Source organism: Vitis riparia, chromosome 3 (assembly GCF_004353265.1).
Source record: "Vitis riparia cultivar Riparia Gloire de Montpellier isolate 1030 chromosome 3, EGFV_Vit.rip_1.0, whole genome shotgun sequence".
Lineage (NCBI taxonomy): Eukaryota > Viridiplantae > Streptophyta > Magnoliopsida > Vitales > Vitaceae > Vitis > Vitis riparia.
The window spans coordinates 10,438,114-10,453,423 of NC_048433.1; the positions used below are offsets into that span (position 1 = coordinate 10,438,114).

Consider the following 15,310-nt stretch of genomic DNA (forward strand, 5'->3'; position numbering starts at 1 on the left):
TTTTTTATTTCCTTCTATTTTTCCTTTATAGTTTATTTCCCTGACATTTTCCCTCCATTTTTTTGGGAAACAAACATAGCCTTAATATTTTTATCATCTTTTTCATATTTTATTAAAGTCAAAAGTATAATTGAAATTTGTATGTGAAAAAAATATTTTTTTTATTTTATTTTGAGTGCACATTTATGCTTTAATCATCATTTACCCCATATGTTAGTAGTTATTGGTAATGAATTTAAATGATAAATAAATAAATAAAAGGGATAAATTAAGGATGCCAATTAGGCAGATTTGGATGGAAGCCCTTATCCTAACTCAATCTCATTTATATAAACCAATTCTCATTGATGTCCCAATAAAAAATTTGGATGGGTTGCCTTGCGTTATATTTTTTATTTTTAAATTTCTTATTTTTAAAAAAAAAATTATTATTTAATTAAAATAAATATATTTTGCAAATAAGTTTTTTTTTATGTGTTAAAAAGCAGAAAATTAAAAAAAAATAGATTTTACTATTTCTAAATTAATTATATAGAAATATTTTTTATTATTATTTTATATGTGCTAAAAAAGACAAAATAAAAAATATATAAATTACACCATTTTTAAAATTAATTCTAGGGTTTAATACATTTTGCCCCCTCAACCTATCTCGTGTTTTTGTATACTGCCCCCTTAGGTTTAAAATCGAATAAATTATTCTCTAAACTTCTTAAATACTAGCACTATGTCTTTTTGGTTGAACTGTGTTAATTTTAATGGACGAAAATGTCATGTGTTGTACACGTGACTGAATAAGTAAGGGTAAATTTGTAAATTGAATCACCTAAATAGAGCTCTCTCTCATTTTTCTTCTTTGTTCTTCCTCTAAAACCCTAAATCCTCAAACATTCCCAAATCCGAATTCCTAGAATCCTGAAATTTGTGAAGAAAAAACATAGTTGGATGAGTAATGGATCATCCTATTCATTGCTATTAAGGATGGCAATGAGGCAAGTTCGGGACGGGTCGCCCCCATCCCAACCCTACCCCATTTATTCAAAATAATTCACATATCGATCTCATTTAAAAAACTCAACGGGGCGAGGCGGGGCGGGGTAGGTATGTTAAATTCTCATACTCTCGCCTACCCCGCCCCGTTTAACTTTTTTTTGAATTTTTAATTTTTTTAAAATTACTTTTAATTTTTTTAAATTACATTAAAATAAATATATTTTATAGATAATTAAATTTTTATATTTTTTATAACTTATTTTATTAAAAATAGTAAAATAAAAATTAATTTAATTTAATTTAAAAAATCAATTTTGTATATAATCGAGATGGGGTGGGATAGGACAAGGCAATACCCGAACCCGCCCCGGGTTTTAAAAAAATTCTCAAACCCATCCCAAACCCGTTTATTAAAATTGAAACCCGTTCCATTAAGGGCAGGGCGGGTACCCGAAAAAACCCGCCCCCTTGCCATCCCTAATTGTTATTGTGGTAATGAGGCTCATATTCTAACATTTTGGACCAATCTAAATATGAGAAGGTTTATGTGATACAATAAACATAAGGTAATAATGTCTTGATTTCCAAATTGACTCTTAGCCATTTGGTCTTCGTAGACATCTTATTATTATGTGTTCAATTTTTGGTACAAATATATGAAGAATGTGGATTCTTCTTGTGGTACAATGCTCCCCCAGACTATACAACTGTTACCATTTTAAGTGATTCTATGGCTTTACATCTGAGTTAAGTGTCTAACCAAGATCTCAAGTCTTAAAATCTTTGGGGTTCCTCTTTTTCATCGCCAACTCCAATTTGTTTTATCCTATTTCACTTCTTTTCTTCATCATCGCTCCATTTTTAAGGCTCCTTTTCTTCGTGAGATTGTCTCTGAAAAGCATTTTGTCTCGATAAACACTTTCTATTATCTGAGTCATTATTTTGATCATCCTTCTCCATATCTCCCACTTTAAGAAACTTATACCTAATCTTTGATTGGATCTTTACAAAAGGAAAGAAACAAAAAGAAATTGTATATCCAAAACGAATTTATATGATTATGAGGTGGTCTCAATATCCAAAAACCATCTTATACGGTTGTTGATCAAAAAATTAATAGAGCTTTCTCCCACTTACACATGCACACATGCTCACATACACACCTTCACACACCCTAACATTTGCCCCATATCACATTTATTGATTAAAATATTTTTCCTGAAATTTTCCGATCGAATGATGAAGGTCGACACATTAATATTTGATTAGGTAAAAAGTTTAGTAAAAGTTAGTCAAAAGCCAACAAATTGAATTTTTGCTACATAAGATTCGTACATTGAGAATTTCATAAGTTCAATTTAATTTTAAAAGTGATTTAGTCATCAAATTTTTTGAGATTGGATAGGAAATTTGAATATTAGTTATTGAAAATTAATTTAATTATCATTAGGTGATATTAGTTAACCTTAGTTGATATATTGGGAATAAATTCGTATCATGTAATATTATTATGCTAAATTTTTTAAGAAATTGAATTTAACAATTATAACATTCACATATGTTTTCTTTCCTAGCTTTATTTTAATATTAAATTTGTTATTATTAAAATAATAATATAAAAAATCTATGAAAATATATTTTTTTAGGTGTTAAAATAAAATAAATAAATTAATATTAGGAAATTTATTAAAATAGAATAAAATAAAAGCTTGTTCGAATGGTGTTGTTTTCCCTTTTCTTTTTGTTCATAATGGTAGAAATCTCCATATTTTTCTTTCTTTCTTTCTTTCTTTTCTATTTGTTGAATTCCTAAGCATGCATGGCTTCACCATGATAAGATAAGAGATGGGTTCGGGTTCCACTTCTTCACACACTACATTATTTTCAGGTAACTCTATTTGAATTAAAATAAAAGAAATGAGTTTGAATTGTAATTTTATTTTTTATTTTCCTTCATTTTTTCTTTTCTTCTACTTTTTCTCTCTATTTTCTTTTCCTTACATTTTTCCTCAAATATCTATACCAAACATAGCCTATAGCTTTAACAAAACTATGAACTTTATAGTGTAAATATGGCCTATAACTCTATTTTGTTGGCTATAAACATAGATATCAACTTTATTATTTGAATCTTTAAGTAAAGATGGTCATAGTAAGAATGTATAATAAAGATTGCAAAGCTTCAATAGAAACAAAACCATATTAAAAATAAATAAATAAAGAAGGCAAATATTAAGAGGGTATTTGGTGTATTAACTTAATGACTTAAATTAAGTCATTAAGTAAATTTAAATATATATGATAAAATAACTTAATATCACAACTTAAAGTTAAAAGTAACTTTAAGTATTAGGTCAAAATAATTAACTTATTTTTAATCTTGAATTTCTTTTACTTCATTCACTCATGTTTATTGAGAGTATATTTTACAATTTTACTTTCATAACTTATTTTTTACGGTAAATATTTTTACAGTTATCTTATATGTCTATAATATTTTAAATATAAATGTTTAACAAATAAATTTATTACTTAATATTAATCAAAATTAATGAGGATAAATATGTTAATTTGATGATTTAGAATAAATATTAAGTTGACTTTATCAAACAACTTTAATACTTAAATAAAAAATAAGTAATAAAGTTTAAGTGAACAAGTTAAGAACAATTTAACTTAAAATCAACTTGAATCATTAAATAATAAATATTAAGTTTTACTAAACACCCTCTAATTTAATTTCATTCATAAAAAATAAATTGTTTTTTTTTTCAAATTCACACATTCCAATCTCATTCAATTTGGTTCCCTTCGAGGTGATAAATGCCTAGACCTAACTCATCACATATTTGATACAGACCTTCCCAATTGGAGCCAAGCCTCCTGTCCCTAGGATTGCTTGAGTATTTTCAAAGCTCGGGAAAGCACCAAGCCAACTTTTAAATTCCATATTTGCACTTCTTTGTCATATTCTTGGATAGTTGTTTAGTGATATGTGACCATCTTTATTAAAGTGTCTTCACATTTTTCTTCCATCGAGTGCAAGGAACTTTGGGTACCTTCTTCATTTGCTTGTGATTTCCACATCAATAGAAATTCGTGTTAGTGGATCAATCCCATGTTAAAGCTTAGGCGTTGTAGTAAATAGGTCAATTCAAACATAATGCAAATAACAATCGGATTAAAAACATTAAAATTCACATACGACCTAATTATCAAATAGGTAACATATTGTATAACTCATTTTACTCATTTAATAATAAAATCTTTATATTTAATAATCAAGTTGATTTATGTCTTGATTATTATCTCAATCAAATATTTTTATAATTTAATTGACCTATTTATTCAAAAGCAAATTAAAGATAAGTCAAATATAGGTTAAATAATTTAAAGTTATAATTAGGTTAACCAGCGTGATTATTAAATGAATCAATTCAGGTCAATTTTGTGTTATGCAGGTTGACTAAAAAACCACTCATTTATTAAATGGGTTATATAAATAGATGCAAATCTAACTAACACACGATTATACTCAATCTAAATCCACAAAATATGTATTAAATTCGAGTTGTATACATGAATTGTATTGAACTTATTAGGGACAATTGTAATCCCTATTCTTGTTCATGAATCCAAAAATATGGCCAAGCTTTCATCCATTTTTGTGAAGTAATGAATCATTGCTAGAAGGAATCTTCTCTACCTCAAAGCTCGAGGTAATGGTTCTAATTAATATATTAATTCCCCGTTAAGCAAAGGGTCATAGCTTAGTCAAATTTAATATCGACTTTATATTTTAATTATTTCTTCATGATTTATGATTTTTATTTAGGTGGTGCGTTTGATAGTATTTTTACTTTTAATTAATGCTTTCGATAGAAGTACTTTCTTTTAAAATATTTTTAGAAGAATCATTTATCAAGTATTTTTTTCAAGAAACACTAAAAATAATGTTTCAACACTACAAGCGATTTTTTAAATTCAAGCATCCGATTTTTCTTCAAAAATACTTTTTAGGTTAAAAGTATTTTTTAAAACATTGTCAAACAAACTCTTATAGAACATTTGTTTAATTTTTCAAACCTTCCTCATCTACTCATCTTTCATTTCTTCCAACCAAAAACTAAATCAATGGAGTAAAATATTTGTAACATATACAGATTAAAGGAATATTTTCCAACCAAAAATTAAGCAAAATATCTATAGTATATGCAAATTAAAATATTGAAATTAATATTATCAATATAATCAAAATTATAACTAGACAATATAGAATGAATAACAACCAAAAAAAATTAGTAAATTTATTTGATAACAATGTATATAGTAAATTTACTTTAATCATAAGGGATACAAAAAAAAATTATTTGATTATAATGGATAAAGTAAATTCACTTTCCAACAAATGTAACATTTGTGGTGTACCTCATAAGCATGCTAAAGTTTCCCATTGCTTAATCAATCATTCTTAGATCTATGAGCCAAGAAACATCTTCTCTAAATTTACCACTAATATATTGGATCAAGCTTTCTATATGGTGATGAATACTTCATTCTTTAAAGCTTCTTTTCTCCTTTCTATATTTTATTTGACTTGAAGCCCCCATCTTGCTTCACCCTTCTTGAAGAGTTAATGTAGTATTTTCAATGAGCCCTTTTTTCTTTATGAAATTTGCCCTGTAACACTATTCTCCTTTCCACCCTCCTCAATGATTGTGGTTATCACCTTTGGTGTCAAAGACGTTCTTGTTCCAAATTGACATATTTGTATATTCTAGTGAACATTCAAAACCGTTGTTCTTCTTCCAAATTGTCATATTTGCATATTGTAGTGAACATTTCCTCCATACTCATAGACTTCTTATGTTATATGAATCAAAGTTAGGGGTGTAGGCCTCACTTAAAGGAAATTCTAGCTAAAGTGTCATCGAAACTCTCCATGTGAACTATGGTTGCACTAAAATTCTTGGCATAATTACAAGTGGACTCTCCATGTAATTGGATATTATAAAGAGAGTCTATGCCACACCTTCGACCGAATGAGCACATATATTGTGAAATAAGGTTGTGCATAACTTTGAACGCAAGAAAATAGAGGATCATCTTTGAAATATTGTGGAACTACACCACGACTAGTCCAACAAACTTAATTTGAAGGAAATAGTCTAAAAAAAAATGTTAGATATGTATGTCTTGTATCTCAATTATTCTTTTATTTTAGGTTTATGTCCACATGAATAATGATAAGCTCATCAATGAAGCAACAATACTTGTTATTTATATACAATTTCATCATTTAAGATCATTTATATCCATTAAAGTACCATTCATTGAAGGATGGGAATACATTCCAACCGTGATAAAAGGTGAGGGGACTAATTTGTAATTCCTAGGAAATATGAAACTAGATGTGCTAAATGTGAAAAATAAGGGAAGTTAGTATAATTTATTTTAAAATTAATTATTAGAAAATAAAATTAGTTAATAGATACACAAATGAATAATAATAATAATAAGAATTATAGTATCTATTTATTAATAAGAATGAAAATATTTATTTTAACTAGGATTAAAAAATATATTTTAATAAATTCCCTTCTTTTCTGAGCATTTAAGATGCTCAAAATTATAATAATTATAACAACATACTACTATTAAATATGAACGAGAAATAATTGGTTTTTTTTTTCATTTTCCTTTATTTTCACCCTTTTCACTTTGTTTTCTCCATTTTGCTTAATCCATGATAGTAAAACCCTTCTTTCAATATTAGGAAAAATATCAATGATGAGTTGTAGAAACATTTGACAAAAATTACGAAAAAATATTAGTGGATCGAAAATTTGATGAAATCTCTTAAAAGTATTGTGAAATAATGATAAGAAATAATAAAATAAATAATAATACCCATGTTAAAATTGTGTTATTGAACAAAACGATATGCATATTGTGGGAACTTCATCCATCCAGGCATAAATTCATTTCCCTTCTAGGTATTAGGTGGACAAAGGGCTATCTCAACAGTGCCCATATTCATTGCACAAGTAATAATTCTGAGTCATTACAACAGGAGCAATCATGAACATAAACACCTGACTTTAAACCTAGAAGTAATTAGTCGCCAAGCCAATTATGGGTTCATTTAAAGCATTAAAAAGACACATAAAACATTACGACTTTGTCAGAATTAAAGACCACTAGACATGAAGTTTAGGTATGAAATAAACTCCCTAAAAAGCTATTATCTATCTTTTCCAAATATTAACTTAAGCTTCGAAGATTGCAGGCACGCTTGTCGTTCGCTCAAAAGAAGATAGCCAGAAAAAACATTATTGGTTGTGTGTACCAACACATATGATAAAAATTGTCACATAACATACAAAACTTACAAACATATTTAATGTTAAAATGATGATTTCATGTGAATGTATTCAATAATACAATTATTTTTATATTAAAAATATTTATGATTTTATTTACAAGTTTCTATTAATGTAACATAAATATAAAAAAACTTATTAAAAGATTATCAAGATGATTTTTATATTTTTAACAATTGGTTAAATAGAATTTAAAAATAAGATAATTAATGTCTTAATCTCATTTCATTGATATAAACCTATTTCACTTTGCTCACAAATTATGTTAGTTAAAGATATGGATATCGAGAAAGAGCAATACAATAGAAGTCAATATTTTATTTTTAAAATTTTTAAAATTTTTCCTTTTTGAAGAACTAGAACTAGAAGGGAGATCGGTTATTTCTCATTTAGCATTTAAGTGTCTACTTGTTAATTAGGGTTATTGACATAATAAGTAAAAGGATCATTTTGGAAAATAATTATCTAATTTATGAAAAAATAGATGTATTTTAAAATATTCTTAAATGGATGAAGATAAAACTTATTTATAAAATTTGATGTTATTTTTTCTATATTTTTTCAAATTACTTTCGTAACCCACTTTTTTTAAAGAAAAATTCTCAAATAAACTTGTTCCTTTCAGACCGGGTAGGATGGATGTTCAAAAAACATATCTCAAATCCACATGTAGCCTATTTATTTTCATCACAAACTTGTCTCCTTCGGAGCCGGTAGTATGGATGCTCGAAAAACTCTATCTTATTGTTATCCTTAGTACAAGGCATCCCAAAACTTCGGCAAATTTCACCGAAATTTTAATCCTTGTTCGTTGCATGGCCAAATATGGTAAACCTTTCCCTAGAAAGAGGAAAAAACACTAAAAATTGTTAAAATAAAATTGGTAAAAATAATTAAACTAGCTTTGTAGTCTATCAAATACTCCTTTTCTTCAGTTAGTTCCTTTTCTTTTTTTACCCCTCCTCTCTTCTTTGAATTTTTTATAGGAAGGTGAAGAAATTCACAAATAGTATGAGAGTAGGAAAGAGATAACGGATTTTTGACACATCAAAGCTTGAAAGAATCAGCATATTAATTACAAAAAAATGAAATTAGCTTCCCATAGAGGCTCTCTCTTGTCAACCATGGGGGACATCTTGTACAAAAAATGAAGCTCAGTTCAAAAACTTATTGTTTCCTACAATGGCCGGTATCATTAGTATACAATATAAGTAAATCCCCCCAGAAATCCATGCACCAAACCATGAATATACGAACCTTTAAAGATGGTATACTCTGAATGAATAAATGAGTATAGAGAAAAAAATGACCTGTTACGAAGGGCTTAGGGCTGGGACTGCTTCACCTTGGCTCGAATCTTCTCTTCTAACAAAGATGTATCTGTCTCAAGGTCAAAAATTCTGTTAAGGGCATGCATATTCTCGAGTGTCTCGTTTAGAGTCCGGTTTTCTCTCTCATCGCATCTCAGGTGTTGGATTGGACCATGTAGAAGCTTGTTCACTATGCCCATGCTAAGATCATAAAGAGCTGCCTTTTGTTTCTTTGAGATACCATCGCCCATCTTTGACAAACATTTGTCCAGCTCAGAAGCTCTAATTCTTTCAGCATAAGCCCTGAGTTTCTTGATGGTTGGAACAGTCTCTAACGAGTCCTTCCAAGATTTGAATTGTTTCAATTCCTCTGCAATAATCCCCTGAGCTTCCATTGCTTTCTGAAGGCGATCCTCCTTATTTGCTGCTACTACTTCCTTAAGATCATCCACATTGTAAACACGTACAGTCTCAAGATCAGAGACACATGGTCCCACATTCCTGGGAACAGAGATATCTATGAAGAGTCTCAAGCCTCCAATTTCCTGGCTCACAGGGGGGAGTGCCTCAACATGCTCTTTCAAGAACAGAGGGTTTTCTGAGGCCGTGCTGGTGAAAACCACATCAGCCTCGGCAGTGCATGCTAGCATTTCTGAGACGGGTTTGTAGATGATCTCAACATCCTTAAGCTCCTTGCGGATCGCAGCAACTCTCTCCTCGCTTCTGTTCACGACTACGATTTTAGTGGACCCTTTTGCAACCAAGTGTTTGATGACAAGTTTACCCATCTTGCCTGCTCCAATCACCAATGGCCTGACAGTAGCATAGGAAGATTCCGCAAGCTTTAATAGGGCAAGCTCTACTGCAGCTGAACTGACGGAAACTGACCCAGCAGAAATATTGGTTTCAGTTCTAACCCTCTTCCCAACAGTGATTGCATGCTTGAACAACCCACTGATCTTCCTATCAAATCCAGGGACTCCTTGTCCAGTTTTTACAACTTGTCTTACCTGGGCAAGGATTTGACCTTCTCCTAAAACAAGAGAATCAAGCCCAGATGATACTTCAAATAAATGCCGTGTCGCATCTTCATTGTATAATGTGAAACGGTGCTGACAAATCTCTGATACAGAAACCCCACTTGTCTGCCAACAAAATAATCACAGTCACATCACCGTTTATTTAAAAAAATTAAAAATATATATTAAAAATAGATGATCCAAAGCATATTGACAACAATTTGGATTATTTGGGATGTTCTTTGTACTAAGAGTTTATGTTGTCATGTCCCATTCATTTCAGTAATCTGCCTTCCCTCTGTTTTGGTTGGGGGAAAACGAAGGGATCTTGGACTATCAAGTTTCCTCCCACAAAATAAAAAGAAAATTATGCAATACAATACCTTTGACATCCATTCCGTCACTTCTTTAACCCCACGATGCTGAGAGAGAGCCACGACATATATTTCCATTCTGTTACAAGTGCTAAGGACAGCGGCTTCTTCTATATGGTTCAAAGCACAGAGCTCAACAATGGCCTGTGGCCAGTTTGCTTCTGGAATGGCAAGTTTCTCGCGTACCTCAACTGGTGCTGTATGAAAATTAAGCCCTATGACAATAATACTGCTCCTCTCCTTCGTATATCCTGATAGAAAAAATATAAAGAAATGAGTCTCCACAACAATCAACATGTAGACTTTGCTAAAATGCACTTAAAAATGAAGTAAAAAGGGCAGAGAGAGAATATAACATCAAAAAAACTGAAAGCTGATATTACTTCCAGTTAATTTGCCACAAACTACATGGAATGGAGAATATATAAAATGTCATATGCACCCACAGCCTCAATTCAAGAATACTTGAATGTCCAGAAAAGAAGTAGAATATAAAGGCAAATCCATCTGTCCAAAATTAGGTAAACCTTCTCACTATTTGACTGCATAACACCTACTTAATCTATTAGGTATATTAATTCCTGAGGAATCATGCAATATAATTGCCCAAAACTGATAGTACATTTTTTTCGAGTTGGGCAACCTAAATATTGTTGCCAGCTTTTGCTGCTACCAAGAGAGAAGAAAAGTAATGACTGCAAATAGGATGAGATTTTCATCTCATGAGGAGCATTAGAGGAAAATGTGTCCCTGAGAGCAAATAGCAAATGAAAAACATCATTTTGACACTTCAAGTGTGCCCTTTATCAATGTCTTACTCAGTATTATATGTTAGCTTCCTCCTAGTAGAAGATACCAACTAGATTACATGAGGAGAAAAGAATAATGTCCTTTGACTCTTGATGACATTCAGCAAAAGAAAATGACTGCGTCTGAGGTCCCATAAAATCCACCTTGATGGAGTCATCATGGTTGCCACAAAAGGTACACTGGTTGATGGTGACATTTCAGCGAGATTCGGAGATTTATCCACTTTATCCAAAAATGAAGAGCCATTGAATTGCAGAGAATCACAGACTATTTTAAAAAATAACAGTTATTTTGCATTTGGGACCACATTATTGAGTTCAATTTTTAAATTGCAACACTAAAACCAATAGTTGGATAATTTACTATAATAAGATACATACCTTATGAAAGAAAAACTTTTAATGTAAAATAATCCATACTACAGTTTTTGTACCATCTAAAATGTATTTTTATAAAATGCAGTACAATACATACCATACTGAACCACATTAATTATTTGAAATTTTTAAAGAAAAATCAGATTTTAATTTTTTTGCATAAGCTGAGAAATTTAAGTCAAAAAGGAAAGGAACAGAAAGTGATCCTGATATTCTTAAATGAAAACATTGTGTGTTGTTGGAGGCATGTATTAAAGATAAAGGATTAAGTGTAATCATTATTCCAAATGAGTACCAAGTATATCGACACTTAAATGTAATTAATGTTCAACCAAACACTGAAGAGATCTTATTTGAATAACTTGAATGTACACCTTGAGGACAATGAGAAATGAAGAATTAAAAAAACTTTACTCAATATATTAGTGTTTCTTTTTTGAGCTGTTTTTCTTTTGTCCATAGTTTTTAATTACCTTTTTGGGTGTAACAACGAACTTGGAACGTTAAAACTTTGAACATGACACATCCATCTATGTGTAGATAGTCTGCATATAGTTGAACTTATATAAGATCATAGGGGTTTCTTTTTTTTTAAATCAACTGAACTGATCTTGCAATTCCTTCTAACTACAAGTAAAAAACACTCCAATCACAATACCAAATTAAAGCTCTCATGAACAAACCAAACAAGAAGTATGCACTCAGTGACAGTTTTCCTTGCTTTTCCTCACAGAAAATGAAAAATAACATCTATAGCATAATGTGGCATACTCATGTTGCTTACAATTCATCCACCTTTATACAACATCCAATCACTCCTTTTTTTATTTCTGAATTTTCAAAATCTTTGTCACTATAATGGAAAACACATTTGATGCGCCACTTGAAGAAGAGAGTCTTTAAAGAAATAGCACAAAGAAAATAGAACAAAAGAAGAATCCACCTAATGTATGGAGAAAGCAGAAAGATCTTCAATATTGCACATAGTCAAACCATAGCATTAAAAGGCACGCTTTAATTGTGCCTAAGCTCAAGGGGCAACCATAGTTATAGAGCCCTGCTTGCCAAACACACCTTATTGAAGAGGCACACCTTGTCAACTTTTTTCTAATTATATATTGAAATTTATATAATTTCACTGCTTTTTTATTGAATGCTTCTTTTAAATGTTTGGAATATTAAATTTGTTTATCCTTATGCATCCAAGTTCACATTTCACTTTTCTCCGTGCCTTGCACCTGGGCTATAGATGACTTTTATGCCTTAGGTGGGCCTTGCGCCTTTTAAACTATGAGTCAACTCTTCCTTTAACCCAGTCAAAATTGTTTAGCTCATTAACAGAGTCATAAAACAATATTCCGATCTCGTAAGATTCAATTTTTTTGTGGAAAACTATGGCATACAACCATTTCTCCATCACCATGGGAAGAAAAATGGAAAACCCAATCCATCAATGAAGTTCAAGAGGCACTTTGTTAAAGTTCCAATTATTTGAGCTAAAATTTTGATCATGTGAATGGAAAAATACATAAATGAAAAAATTCAAGAAATTCTCCACATGGCCTTTTCCTTGCCGTTCAAATCCTATCACAGACGAATAGAGCCTCAACCTAACAAATTGGAATACAAAAATTTTAAGAATAAAAAACAAAAAATCAATGCAAAGAAATAGAAACTCACTGTCAGCAGCCGACGTTTTGAGCAATTCAAGAGCTGAAACACTCGACGCCCTCAATTCCGCCTTGGCCAAATCATCAGAACCAACGCTACACCTAACCGCTCCCAATCCGGCGGTTTTCCCTGGCCTGACGGAGATCCGAACGGGAGGATAAGAAACGGAGGCATTGCAACGGAGACCAGACTTGAAGGCTGCAAAAGAAGAGGCGGATCCGGAGGTCACCGCCATCGGAGCCAAGGCGGAATCCGAACCCTAACCCTTAGATGTCAACGGCTAGCGAGGAGAGAGAAGGTGTCAAAGGTATGGGTTGGGTGAACTGCAGCAGCTTTGAAAGTGGAGGTAGTTAAATTTGGAAGATCTATTTATAGGAAGTAGTGGTTCGCGTTGGCTCCACACGCCCCTCTACTATGACCGTGGAAAAAGTAAAACGCGTCGTTTCGATCGAAGGCTAATTCCAAATTTCCAATTTCCGTATGCCAAGTCGGCGGTCACCCCCACCCATTCAAACGTACCGTCCGATCCATCTTATCCGATTTATCCTATTTATTAATTAAATATTTTTTCTTTAGACTTATAATTAGACAAAAATACTCTTAAAAATATATTTTTTAAAATAAAAATAAAAAAATATTTTAAAATATGTATATGATTATTATTTAATTTATTTCATTTTTTTTTATTTTTCAATATTACCAAATATTGAAATAAAAGTAAAGAATTACTTCAACCTTCCATTTCTAGATATATCCAAACAAAATAATTTGAATCACTAAATTCACTCGTTTTTAAGAAATAATAAAAACAAAAAAAAAAAAAATCATTTTTATTCTCATTTAACAATGGGGGCAGGGCAAGTTTTTTCAAATATCCATCCCGTTCTATTTAATTTTTTTAATAAGACATGAATAAAAATTATTTTAAATAAACATGACAGGGTTGGAATAGAAGCGACCCATTCCAAACCCACCCTATTGCAATCTCTAGTTCAATGTTTTCATATCAAATATGATGTAATAGTAATTTTCTTAAATGTTTTACTTTAGAATACCATCAAATTTTAGTGATTATTTTTTAAAAAATTAAGATATTGAAATTTTTTTATCATCTCAAATTTTAAATATTTTAAAATAATTTTTAAAAATATTAAATAAATCTCTTTATAAGATTTCTTTTATTTTATATACAAATTAGTAGTCTCCAAAAATAAAAATAGATTTTAGCATTTCTTTTTTCCTTATAATCACAAATAAAAATAAATTTATACTTTTAAATAGTATATCAATTGATATATAATTGAACCAATTGATAAGTCATCAAAGAATTTTGAAGACTAAAAATCGAAAATGAAGAGTTAAGAATTTTTTATTTATATGAATGTCGCATTACAACTTTTATAATTTCGCTATTATAAAATCTATTTTGTACGTAAAGTTTATGGGTAAAAAGAGGAAGCTAGAAAAATATAAATGGGAAAATTACATGGATGCATTCAACTTGATAACTTACCGTTATCCATAAATTTGTACATAATATTAGTAAATAAAAAATATAGGGCATGGGAATTGTCTATGAAAATACATTTTTGTTTTCCAAAACAAAAAACACATTTAGTAACTAAAAACTATTTTCTATTTTTTGTTCTTTAAAAAAAATAGAGTATTTTTAAAGAACATTTTTTACTTGTTTTCTATTATTTCACTTATTTTTTTAAGGTTGTTTTAAGAAATAATTATACAAAACATGTAAAATAATTAAAAATAAAACACTATATGTAAAAATTATTTTTAAAATATTAAAAACATGTTAAAAACATTTTATGTTTTCAAACAGACTTTTGTTCTACACAAATCAAAGAAGAATTTTCAAAAATTGGTCTCATAAACTATCAAACTATTTTTTAGAATTGTTTTCCAAAGCACTTACTAAAAACACTCATAATTTGCATGTAGCCTTTAATGGAAAGACTATGGACATGTTTGGTTAAATATAACATTAAATGGGATACTCATAATTAGCGATTGGATAAGATAAATTATTTTATTAGTTATTTTATATTCAATCAAATATGAAATAAGATAAGTGATATGATATATTATTCACAATTTTTTATTTATTTATTTTATATACACCCTTATTTTTATACCATATTCATTTCCAATGTATCAAAAATTTATTCTTTTCGTTGTTTTTTTTTTATTTTATTTACAAAATATATTGTAAAATAATACTAACACATATATCATTTAATATATATATATATATACAAATTTTAAATTATTTAATACTAACATACAAGTTTTTATAAATTTTAAATATTCTAATCATAAATATTATTAAAAAATAAACAAAGAAAAATATTTACTAAA

At 29.6% G+C, this 15,310-nt stretch overlaps 1 protein-coding gene across 1 annotated transcript; it reads right to left on the reverse strand.

The window, feature by feature from the left end:
• Positions 1-8,394: 8,394 nt before the first annotated feature.
• LOC117911793 (glutamyl-tRNA reductase 1, chloroplastic-like) lies at positions 8,395-13,263 on the reverse strand. Its single transcript, XM_034826210.1, has 3 exons — positions 12,947-13,263; positions 10,089-10,330; positions 8,395-9,831 (listed from the first exon to the last, which is right to left on the reverse strand). The coding sequence occupies exons 1-3, from the start codon at positions 13,170-13,172 to the stop codon at positions 8,701-8,703; spliced, it is 1,599 nt and encodes a 532-aa protein (XP_034682101.1). The 5' UTR covers positions 13,173-13,263; the 3' UTR covers positions 8,395-8,700.
• Between the last annotated feature and the right edge of the window lie 2,047 nt (positions 13,264-15,310).

Excerpts from the sequence above, each read along its gene's own strand:
- LOC117911793 (XM_034826210.1), bottom strand. The coding sequence starts at position 13,172 with ATGGCGGTGACCTCCGGATCCGCCTCTTCTTTTGCAGCCTTCAAGTCT. Across the intron at positions 10,331-12,946 it reads CAAAACGTCGGCTGCTGACA|GATATACGAAGGAGAGGAGC; the intron begins GTGAGTTTCTAT and ends TTTTTCTATCAG. Across the intron at positions 9,832-10,088 it reads TGACGGAATGGATGTCAAAG|ACAAGTGGGGTTTCTGTATC; the intron begins GTATTGTATTGC and ends TTTTGTTGGCAG.